This window comes from Mastigoproctus giganteus, chromosome 7 (genome assembly GCF_048544385.1).
Source record: "Mastigoproctus giganteus isolate SK-2022 chromosome 7, ASM4854438v1, whole genome shotgun sequence".
Taxonomy (NCBI): Eukaryota; Metazoa; Arthropoda; class Arachnida; order Uropygi; family Thelyphonidae; genus Mastigoproctus; species Mastigoproctus giganteus.
Window position 1 is genome coordinate 35,547,038 of NC_143581.1, and position 12,959 is coordinate 35,559,996.

The 12,959-nt window shown below is 38.1% G+C and overlaps 1 protein-coding gene across 4 annotated transcripts in view; it reads left to right on the plus strand.

The window, feature by feature from the left end:
* Spg7 (SPG7 matrix AAA peptidase subunit, paraplegin) overlaps window positions 1–12,959 on the plus strand; it is a 300,063-nt gene that overhangs the window by 252,692 nt on the left and 34,412 nt on the right. For all 4 annotated transcript variants that reach the window (XM_090377613.1, XM_090377614.1, XM_090377612.1 and 1 more), the window contains one exon: window positions 6,666–6,738. In XM_090377613.1, the coding sequence (XP_090233739.1) occupies window positions 6,666–6,738 (73 nt within the window). The remainder of the gene's footprint in view (window positions 1–6,665; window positions 6,739–12,959) is intronic.

Genomic DNA, 12,959 nt, shown 5'->3' on the forward strand with positions numbered 1-12,959 from the left:
TCTTTAACCAGTGCCTCCATTAATTTACCTGGAACAGAAGTTAAACTAACAGGTCTATAATTACTTGTGTCAGCCTTTGATCCTCCTTTGTGAATTGGGGTTACATTTGCACATCTCCAGTCTATGGGTACCTCCCCTGAGTCCAAAGAAGCTCTCATAATTATGGCTAGGGGTTTGCTTACTTCCTTTGCTGCCTCCTTTAATATAACTGGATAGATCCCATCCACTCCAGGTGCCTCTTTTATGTTTATCCTCAACAATCTCTCCTCCACTTTCTTCTCAGTTATTACAAAATCATCCAGCTCACTGCCAATGTTTACTTTACCTACATCATTCTCCTTCCTGAATAACTCCTCATGCGTGAATGTAGATGCAAAATACTCGTTTAGATTGTTAGCCACCTGAGCAGGATCCTCAACTGTTGAACCATCAATATCCAGTGGACCAATCTGATTCATCCCTTTCCTTCTTGAGTTTAAATATGTAAAGAACTCTTTTCTGTTTTTCTTTGCATCCTTTGCCAAGGATTTTTCGTAGTCTGCCTTTGCCTGCCTAATCTCCTTTGTGACTTGGTTACAGACCAACTTATATCTATCATAGGCTTCCATGTCACCCATTAATTTGTATCCCATGCATTTTTCTTCTCTGCCACCTGTCTCATTAGTTCATCTGACAACCATTTAGGCCTAAACCTTGAACAATATTTCTTAGTTGGTATGTAAAGCCTGGTAGCCTCCAAGATTAGTTCCTTGAATGCTTCCCATTTTGAGTTTGCTGTTGGTAACATCATCAGTTTGTCCCACTGTATAGAATTTAAATACTGTCTCAGACCATCATAGTCGCCTTTACGAAAACAAAAACCCTTCCCTTTACCTCTGATGGTAGTTACCTCCTTGAGTAAATCCCACTTCAACACACTGTGATCACTGCCACCTAGTGGTTCATTTATCTGCAGATTCTTAATGCATGAAGAATCGCTACTGATAATCAGATCAAGAGTATTGCTCCCTCTTGTTGCCTCACGAACATGCTGATGTAGAAAACAATCATCCAATAAATCCACAAAAGCCTTGCTAGTGTGCGAGTGACCAACGCACAAATTCCAGTCAATATCTGGGAAATGAAAATCCCCCATTATAAGACTCTCTGCTTTACTGGCCCACTCTATTTCCCTGTACAATATCTTATTATACTCATCAGAGTCATTAGGCCTATAGCACACTCCTACTCTCAATTTTGATTTCCCTATGCTTATGTCACACCAAACTGACTCGACACTGCCCTGTCCATCGATGTCGACTGGCTTCACTTCCTTGGACTTTATGTGTTTCTTAACTAATAGCATAACCCCTCCTCCCCTCCTGTCCTGTCTATCCTTTCTATACACATTGTGTTCCCCAAATTCCAGTTCCGCATTACTTATATCTGTGTGACACCACGTCTCTGATATCCCAACAATATCTGCCTTTGATGTTTTGAGCAATACCTCAAATTCATCAAATTTATTTACCAAACTCCTAGCATTGGTGTACACGCAGGTATACATGCACCTGTTTCTATTCTTAGCTACCCTAACACAACCCATGTGTTTACTTGTACCGCAATGACTCCCAGCAGTCTCTGAAATATCCTGAATCTTGTTTTTCAGGCTTCTGCTCATTTCAATAGAAGCAGTGCAAGAATCACTTCCACCTCTGCCAGTGGCTACTGTTAATCTATTAGTCCTTGTAGGATAGATGTGCGGAAGTTTGTCTTTAGCCAGCGGGTAGTTAATTGGTGGAACAGACTTCCATCTTTTGTTGTGGGAGTTGATAGCCTAAATAAATTTAAGGCTGAGTGAGCTGGAGTATGGAATGAATGGAGGAGTGAAATCGGAGCTTTTTTTTTTTTTTTTGGTGATGCTGCATAAACTTGCTTTCTTGTATCGCATGCTTGTTGGCCTAATGAAATGCTAATTTCATTAGGCCAACAAGCATGAGAAATTGCTAATGACTCTGAAAAATTGCCAATAAGTGATTTCTCGCAACTTTGCAGGCTGAAATCACCAATTCATGATTTCAGCCTGCAAGTTTGTCATTACCTTTAATATTTTTCATTTTGAAATGTGAATACAAGATAGATTGGCAAAGATTTTAGGATAGGCATAGAGAATTCATTTGTCTTTCAAATTTGTTCTAATAATTGTAAAATAGCATTAGGTTTGTGGGGAATTGGCTACGACCTACCACCTCATCATTATAATGTGGTGGAATATTAAAAACAGGGTTTCTATAAGGAGCTTTGACTGTATATAAAAGAGAAACATAAGCACTAGGACATACGAGACATAAGCACTGGGAAAGGGAAAATGAGAGTAGGTGTTGTTATAGGCCTAATGAATCTGATGAGAACAATGAACAATTGTACAGAGAAATAGTGGGCCAGTAAATCAGAATGTCTTATAATGGGGGATTTTAACTTTTCAGATATTGATTGGAACTTGTGTGTTGGTCACATGCACACTAGCAAGACTTTTGTGAAATTATTGGATCACTGTTTTCTGCAGCAACATGTTCGAGAGGCAACCAGAGTGAGTAATACTCTTAATCTGATTATCAGCAGTGATTATTCATGCATTAAGAATTTGCAGATAAAGGAACCACTGGGTGACAGTGATCACAGTGTACTGATGTGGGATTTATTTAAAAATGTAACTACCTTCAAGGGTAAAGGGAAGAGTTTTTGTTTTCGTGAAATGAAAGGCTAAAATAATATGAAAAGTAAATGAAAGGGCTTTTGCTTTCATAAAGGTGACTAGAGTGGTCTCAGACAGTTTTTAAATTCTATACAGTGGGATCAACTGGTGTTACCAATGGTGAACTCTAAATGAGAAGCCTTTTAAATAAGAATGGGAAGGCTGCTAGGCTTTTAGCAAGAATGCTTAGCAGCCTTCCCATTTATAATCTTGGAGGTTGCTAGGCTTTTCATACTAACTAAGAAATACTGTTCAAGGTTTAGGCCTAAATGGATGTCAAATGACTTAATTAGGCTTCTGGCAGAGAAGAAAAATGCATGGGATGCATATATATAATCATGTGACACAGAAGTCTATGGCAAATATGAGTTAATCTGTAATCAAGTCACAAAGAAGCGAAGGCAGATTATGAGAAATTTTTGGCAAAGGATGCAAAGAAAAACAGCAAAGAGTTCTATACTTATGTAAACTCTAGAAGGAAAGGGATGAATCAGATTGGTCCACTTAACATAGATGGTTTGACTATGATGATCATGCTCAGGTAGCTGATAAACTGAATGAGTATTTTGCATCTACATTCAAGAGTTATTCAAGGAGGGGAATGCAAGAAGTTTATCAAACTCTAACAGGGAGCTAAGTGATTTTGTAATAACTTAAATAACTTGTGATTTTAGGCAAAGTGGAGGAGAAATTGTTGAAGTTAAATATAAGGAAAGCACCTGGGGTGGATGGGATCTATCCAGTTATATCAAAGGAGACAACAAAGGAAGTAAGCAAACCTTAGCCATAATTATGAGAGCTTCGTTAGACTAAGGGGGGGGGGTCCCCATGGATTGGACGTGTGCAAATGTATCCCCAATTCACAAAGGAGGTTCAAAAGGTGACACAAGTAACTATAGACCTGTTAGTTTAACTTGCGTTCCAGGGAAAATAATGGTTAAAGAAGCATTACAGGATCATCTAGACAAGACTGCAGTAGTAGTTAAGACACAGCATGGGCTTGTTAAAGGGAGGTCTTGTCTGACCAATTTGGTTGGATACTATGATGTGGTCACAAAGGAACTGGATGCATAAAATAATTTTGATATCATATACTTGGATTTCAGGAAAGCCTTTGATACTGTTGCACATGGAAGACTGCTCTACAGAATTGGAACAGTATGACATTAAGGGCAAGTTGCTACAATGGATAAAGGGATGGTTGAGTGGGAGATGACAGAGTGGTAATCAGTGGACACTGCTCTGCGTGGACTAATTTTATTAATGGAGTTCCCCATGGTTCGGTGCTGGGCCCATTGTTGTTTTATGTATTCCTCAATGATATTGATGAGGGGTACAATCAGGCTTGATGTCCAAGTTTGCAGATGATACAAAGGTTGGAAGGGGTTTTAATGACAGTAAAGACAGTATGCTACTGCAACTGGATCTAGATAAGTTGGACAAATGGGCTGAGAAGTGGCAACTGAAGTTTAACATTAACAAATGTAAAGTACTGTATATGGGTAGCAGTAACCCAAGAGAAACGTACCAACTGTGTGGTACTACACTGAGGGAAGTGGAGAGTGAAAAAGATGTGGGGATAATTGTCCAGTCAGATATGAAGTTCGCTGAGCAGTGCAGACAGGCTGCCAGAGCTGATCATGGAGCCTTTTCAATGATATATCGGAATTTTGCTAGCAAGGACAAGGAGGTGATTATCATGTTATAGACGGCAATGGTCAGGCCACACCTTTAATACTGTGTACAGGACTCGAGGCCACATTTTAAAAAGGATGTAGAGTTGCTAGAACGAGTGCAGAGTAGGGCAACAGGACTGGTGAGGGGAAGAACAAAGGGGTTCTCTTACCAAGATAGGCATAAGTTCTGCAAATTGCAGTGCCTGGAGACTAGGCACATGTGATTAAGAGACTAGGCACATGTGATCTGATTAAGGTGTATAAGGCCTTGAACAGGTTGCTAAGCTGACGGGATTCTTTCTCTTGCCCAGATTAAGAACCTGAGGGGGTATAGATTCAAACTGAGGAAAGACAGTTGTAGAATAGATGTCCGGAAATTTGCCTTTAGTGTGTGGGTAGTTGATTGCGAACAGACTTTCATTTCTTGTGGAAGTTGATAGCTTAAATAAATTTAAGGCTGAGCTGGATAAGCATTTGGAGTGAATAGATGAGTGAAAAATGGAGAGGTTTTTTTTTTTTTTTTTTTTGGCTGATGCTGCAAAGCTTGCTTTTTTGCATTGCATGCCTCTCCTAATGTTAATCTGATTTACTGGGCCACTCTATTTCTCTGTATAGTTGTTCATTGTACTCATCAGATTCATTTGGACTATAACACACTTCTGCTGTCAACTTGGTTTTCCCAGTGCTTATGTCACACCAAACTGACTCAACACTGCACTGTCCACCCATGTCAACAGGATGCTTTAATGGAAATTTCACTCATGGTTCCTTTATCAGTGGTTTGATGCATTTTGGGATCAGGTTGTGGAACACCTTGGCAATTGATTTTGGATACGTTTAATTATTAATGTTTCTTTGGGTGTGAGAATTCATTTGATGTAGTTTTATATTTGTTTAAAATTTTGGAGTGTTGAATTGAATGTTTTGTATGTAAACTCAGAATAGGATTTGGGTCTTGATCAGTTGGAATGAACATCAGATGTTCATTCCAACTGATCAGAACTGTCATCCTGTTGGGACTACATTCTTTCTAGAAAAGGGACATTACTATTTCTGTCCAAAAACATGTCTGAGACATGTTATTTGCTCTTGAGGAATTTTTGTGAATTTTTTTTTTCTTTCACACTCAAACAAGTATGGTTTGATTATCTTCAGTGAACAAGGTACTCACTAAATTGTTATTGTCAGTGAGCACAAGACACTTTGTAATGATTTTGAGTTTTTTCCCCACATTGGTATTTTTAGTTCTGTGTATATCTCAACCATGTGAGTAAACATGATATGCTTTGTTGAATCATGCAATGTCTCCATTGTTACACATTTTAGATAGTCTTGCACAACACTTCATGTTAATTTCCTTTAAAAATTTAAAAGTGAGAAATGAATGACAGAAAAAATACATACCAAATGGATTACCATTCTCCTAGCAGCAATTGTGCCTGGCACAGAGAAGCTTCCTGTCTTAATCATTGGAAAAGCCAAGCCCAGAAATCCTGATGCTTTAAAGATTTGAAGACATTGCCAACTATGTATCAATTAAACCAAAAAGATTTTATTATATTATTATACTGTACAGTCGGCGCCTCCGTAGCCAGGTGGGAAGGAGCAGCAGTAAGTAGCACACGCTTCTTGATTAGACCGGGGTTTGAGCCCATCACCACCAAATATGGAGGATGCGGAAAGGTCAGGAAATGACCATTGCATATCCCGGAGCAACATGGCCTTAGTTGCTAATGCGCCTAAAAACCAAATAACAATAACATAACTGTACAGTCAATGCAAAATATACAATCTTTTTTGTTTAATGATGTTAGTACATATTCTGAATTACATTATACCTGTACTGTAATAGTAAAATTATATTAAATCTTTAAACTTTAATCTTTTGCTGATTTTATAAATTTCACTATAACCATTTTTACTCATTCCTCTGGGGGATTGCTATTAAGCGTATTGACCTATATATAAAATGGGGCCATATCAAAGGAAGGTGCTCTCAAAACATGCAATTCAAGACCTCAAACACGTTGCTTAAGAGGTTAGATTCGTACTAGAAGAAACATTGGGAAAGATCACTGAAACTATTTATTGCCTTGCATTTCCAAAAAATTGCAGAAAGAAATAGCATTTATTTTAAATAAGCATATTTTATAAAATTATTATTTATTTAAATAAATATGTTACAGGTGAATTCAATAGTTATTAATAATAATGACAAAATAAAAGATATATATAACAAGTCAATTTTATTTTAGCTGTTTGAAAAAATGTGCATGGCTCTTGGTGGAAGGGTGGCTGAGTCACTAACTTTCAATAAAGTTAGTACAGGTATGCTAGAATTTCTTCTTTTTTTTTTTGTATTTTTTAGTTTAGCATTTAATATAGATACATTAATATACAAACCATATATAGTATAATAAGAATGTGATTTTTTTTAAAATATGATTTTGTTTTTAGCAGCTTAGCTACATTTGAAAAAATGTGGTGTGGTACCACTCTCTTATATGTACAGGGTTGTTAAAATTAAAGTATTCCTATGTAGAGGGCTCTGGAGCGAGTTCTAAGGCTCATACTGAAGAGAAATTTGGACAACAGGTACAATAAAGAATGCGCTCACCATTTATTGGAAAAAAAAAAAATTAGTTACAAAATTTTCACTGTATGGCGTGCAACTATCTCAGTTACGATTATGCAAATAACTTATGTTATTTGCATAATCGTGAGTTATTGCCACAGCACCACTACTCAGCTCTACTGTACTGTATAAAAGCAAAGCACTCTCTTGAAAATCATACAGTAGATGTTTGCCTGCACTACAGCACCAATGCCAACAATATTGCAGGAAAAGGCGTTATTAGTAAAGCTATACCATCAGAACAGCAACAATGCAGCTGCGGCTATCAGAGAATTCCGTCGTTAGAAGCGCATAAGCCTGGCACTATGACTGTTTGTGCTGTCTGCAAAATGATTGTGCAAAATTTGAAGCAATAGGACATCTTGGTGTTCAACCAGGTAGAGGTCGAAAATGAGTGGACTCCTCTCGTGTTGAAGATGTCGCTATGGCTGTTGTGGATTTATCAAATCAATCTCCATGTGGTGGTCCAAGTGTGCCAGCTGTTTCTTGTGAAGTGGACATGCCGTATTCCACTGTAAGGCTAGTAATGCATCAGGTGTTGTGGTACTATCCTTACAAGATGCACATGCTACAGCAGCTAAAGCATGGTGATGCAGATATTCGTTTCACATATGCACTTCAGTTTCTGGCGTGAATGACAGTGGATATCACTTGGCCATGGAACATCCTTTGGACTGATGAAGCCCACTTCTGCTTAAATGGACAAGTGAATATGCACAACTGTCACATTTGGGTAACAGAAAACCCTCGAGTTATCCAAGAGGTTCCATTGCATTCTCCAAAAGTGACAGCGTGGTGTGAATTTACAGCCTCATTCATGATTGGGCCATATTTTTTTGAACAGGTAACACCGACTGGACCCAGCACCTGTTTCATAATATCACTGTCCGTCACTGGACAGTGATATTATGATATGTTGGCAAATTTTGCAATACCAGAACTGCAACAACGTGGGTCCCTTAAGAATACCATATTCATGCAAGATGGTGCATCACCCCACATCCACCGTTGTGTCCAAAGATTGCTAAGGCAACACTTTACAGACGAACGGGTCATCAGCCGTTGTTTACAGACATCTTGGCCACCCTGGGACCTCACCCCATGTGACTTCTGGTAGGGTTTTTTGAAGAACCAGCTGTGTCAGGAAGGATGTCAAACTCTGGCAGATCTGAAGGACATTAGACGTCATGTGCTGGCTATTCCAGTTGACATGTTATATTCTGCTGTAGAAAATGCTGTTCTTCAAATGGAAGCTGTTGTTGACCAAAATGGAGGACATGTTGAACAATTGTAGTTCTGTTCAAGTGATTTATATTCCCACAGTGCCATATAGTGACAAATTTTGTAACAGATTTTTTTTTTTTCCAATAAATGGTGAGCGCGTTCTTTATTGTACCTGTTGTCCAAATTTCTCTTCAGTACGAGCCTTAGAACTCACTCCAGTGCCCTCTACATAGGGATACTTTAATTTCAACAACCCTGTATATTGAGTTACTCATAAAATAAGGCTGTAACTTAACCTAAATTTATATGGCCTTAATATTGTATATTTTTTAGCATCTGTCATATTGTGTTGATATTTCACAACTGAGCTTTCAGTTCTTACACTCTGAGTGCCTACCTATCCAGATGAGAATACAGTCATCTGATAAATGGTGCAATCTGGGTGGCAGCACTAAACAACAGTAAGTAACAATAGACTTCACGTGTGAAGAATTTCACAGTATGAGATATATAGTAAGAATGTAATTTTTTCTGACCCAGATTTGCTTTTTAACAAATTAGTGATGTTAGAAAAGGTGCATGGCGATATCTTATAAATATATAAAGGTAAATTTTTAATACTTTATTATCACTGTTTCTAATTTAAATTATTAATTTATATAGTAAATCTAGTAATTTATTTTATTTTATATATTTTTTATGATTTCCCCCCTCTCCTCTATAAAGGTTGAGAAGATAGAAGATACCGGTTGAAATTAGACTTTAATTTCTATATATTGTAATTTTTGGGAATGCATGTGAGGGAACAACCTTTCAGAGAACAGAAGTAAAAGGGATAAATGAGAAAGAGAAAAAGTTAGTTCTCTGTGTCTGGAGTTGGAGAATAAGTAGATGTTGACTAGTTGAGGCATCTGTTTGAACTGGTTTGGAAGAGAGTGGTGGAATTACATATGCCAATTCAAGCTCAATATGATAGTGTCTGTAGTAAAGGCATGCAACAGGAATTGAATGTCTATTAGACAGAGAATGGAGAGACCTCCTAAGAGATGGTTATTAATTAATCTGACTTTACTTTAAGATTAATCTGACCTCTTTTAAATACAGTTAAGGAACTTAGGTTTCAGGACACCACCCCTAGATTGGGAAAAATATTCCATGGTAGGGTGGATTTGGGATTTGTACGAGGGGGTGATCATTTAATTCACGGACCGGTGCAAGATCTTATCTTAATTGTCATCCTCTTAATCTTTTGTGGATTTCTCCTTCTTGAAATACTCTCCTTTGAACTTTACACCCTTTTGTCACTGTCGTACACACACGCATTAAATGCTTTTTGGAAGACTTTTTCAAAAGACTGCGAAGTGCTTCCGTTGTGGCTCTGCGAGCATCATTGTCGGATGCGAAATGCTTGCCTTTCGGAGCTTTCTTCAGATATAGAAACAGGAAGAAATCACATGGGACTGAGTCCGGGAATAAGGGGGATGTGGCAGAACCACATCTGCCACATATGGGGCCTGGCAGTCTTGATGGAGAAACCACTTCACATGGGAAAATTCTTGACATTTCTCACAAATAGCATGGTGAAGTTTGACTCTGAGAATGCTTCGTTATTCATTGTTGTTCCATGAGGCACAGAATGTGTAACAAGAATGCCTTTTATCTCAAAAAACACAAGAACCAATTGTTTGTAAGAAGCTTGAAATTTCTTAAGTCTTGGTGAATCAGAATGTTTCCACTCACTCGACTGTTGTTTTGTCTCTGAATCATAGTGAGAAATCCAAGTTTCATTACAAGTCACTATTTGATTTAAGAAGTTTTGACCTTGTATTTCAAAATGATCAAGCATTTCTTTGCACAAGTCTACTCTTTGCTGTTTTTGTTCTGAAGTCAAATTTTGTGGAATCCAGTGGGCACAGATTCACAACATTTTCAGGTGATTTTTTTTTTAGCACTGTCATATGAAATGGATATTCTAACAACTAATTCAAGAAGTGTAATTCACCTGTCTTCATCCAAGATTTCTTGGGCTTCTGCAATTTTCTCAGGAGTTGTTGAGGAGAAAGACTCACCAGGTCTTGAGTCATCTTCAACAGACTCATCGCCTTTACTGAATTGTTTGTGCCATTTAAATATGGCTGTCGTACCAAGACACTCAATACCATATGCTTCATTCATCTCTTTAACTGTTCCAATGTGTTTAAGCCCCCTTTGACACAATAATGAATCACATATTGCTGTTCATTCTCTATGTCTGACATGATACTTGCTTCAAAGGCGCCTCTGTAGCCAGGTGGGTAGGAGCAGCAGTGCGTAGCACACGCTTCTTGATTAAGCTGCGGTTCAAGCCCGTGACCACCAAATACGGAGGATGCAGAAAGGTCAGGGAATGACCATCGCATATCCCCGGAGCAATATGGCCTTAGTTGCTAATGCTCCTAAAAACCAAATAACAACATAACAAAATAAATTTCCTAGGTAACCAAGAAAACTTGGTTACCTAGAATTCCTAGATATTAGAGCTAGATAAAGAAACAAAGAATACCTAGATATTAGCATTTAAGAAATAGATGGTGGATATTGGGGAAGTTGAGGCTGTTTTTGAAGGGCAAGGTTTGTGAAGGTTTGTTTGTTTTGTTATTTGTTTTTTAGGAGCATTAGCAACTAAGGGGGCTTAGAGGGTAACAGGTATCCTGTGTGTTATCAGACACTCAGCCTAAAACACTGATGGATCCAATATCTCTCTATTACAGAAGATTTAGGAGAAGTCCGGTTGGCCTGCCTCCCTAAAATCCACTCATGCACACCTTCTCGATGGTAAGCCCTGTTACGTCACTTACGTGGCAACGAACATGTAGAGTGGTTCTCTTCAAGACACCTGGTCAGCTTGAAGAGAAAAAGACCAAACCCTCCAACATATGACAGCACAACAAAACAAATGGCCCTCAGTCCCCAGCAGCTTTCACTCTCCCTCTTACGGCAGCGAGAGGATCAGAGTGGAAGCAGAGGGTGCTAAGAATCTCTGGGTACGACCAGGCTGCCATGCACGGAAACTGAACTTGGCCTGTTATAATGTAAGATCATCAGTGAAGCCAGGATATTAGAGCTGGAAAAGGAATCAGAAAATGTGAATTGGAATATCATCAGTTTGGCTGAAACAAGAAGAAGAAATGAATCACTTATAAGTTTATCAAGTGGAAATCTACTGTACACCAATGGAAACAGTGAAAGGAGTGAAGGTGGAGTTGGGTTTCTGGTCCATAAAGATTTTAAAAACAACATTTTGGAATTTAAAAGTACATCACCAAGGGTGTCAAGACTAATACTCAAGATTTCTAAGTGGTACAAGCTAAAGATTATAATGATTTATGCACCAACATCGAGCCATGATTATGAAGAGGTTGAAGAAATGTACACAGAAATTGAGAGTCTTCTAGATGAGCAGAAAACCCACTACACTATTATTATGGGGGACTTCAATGCTAAGGTTGGAAAAAAACAAAACAGCGCAGAAAGGGGAACTATAGGAAATTTTGGAATTGGTGAAAGAAATGAAAGAGGTGAAAGACTTGTGGAATTTGCAGAATCTCAAGGACTGTCAGTAATGAACACTTTTTTCAAGAAAAGGGTGAACAGAAAGTGGACATGGAAGAGTCCAAATGGATTAACAACTAATGAAATCGACTTCATCCTCACTAACAGAAGATATATTGTGAATGATGTTACCGTCCTGAATAAGGTAAATGTTGGAAGTGATCACAGAATGGTAAGATGTACACTTGATATAGATGTAGGAAAGAAAAAGAAAAAACTAACTCGAGTAAATAATACAAAGGTCTTTGAGATAACAGAAGAGGAGAAAAAGCAGTATGTACTGGAACTTAAGAACAAGTTTGAGCTTCTGCAGATGACTCAGAACCAAGATATCGACGAGGAATATTACAACTTTCTGAAAGTGATAAAGCCCAAGAAACCTATAGGGAAAAAGAAATCCAAAGAAGAAAAAATTAGTCAAGAAACACGTCTTGATGAACAGAAGACGACAAATGAAGAGCAAGAAAAACACTGACAGGGAGAAAATTGAGTTATGCAGAGCCATTAGAAAGAGACTCAGAGAGGACATAAGAAGATTTAACATAAGAAAATTAGAACAAGCATTAAGGGAAAACAAAGGATTTAAATCAACAGCCGTGAGCAGTAATACAGAAAGACAAATGATACTGAAACTGAAGAATAGCGATGGTGTACTTGTAAACAGCAGAGAAGGCATAATTCAAATAGCAGAAGACTACTATAGAGAATTATACAAGGAACGAGGGAATGATGCCAGCAGTGGGGAAGATGGATTGCAAAGTAGCAACACATACGACATACCCGATATTCTTCCTGATGAGGTAGAACATGCATTGAAGAATCAGAAAGCCCCGGGGGAAGATGAAGTTACTGTAGAGTTGTTAAAATTGGGAGGAAGAGACATAACACAAAAACTGGCAAGGCTCTTCACAAAGTGCATTCGAAAAGGTGTGACGCCTAAGCAGTGGAATAATGCAATCATAGTTTTGCTGCATAAGAAAGGAGATAAAGTAGAAATTGGAAATTATAGACCAATTAGCTTGTTATCCCACATCTACAAGTTGTTCACAAGGGTCATTACTAAGATTAGAAAGAATACTTGATGAGAATCAACCGAAAG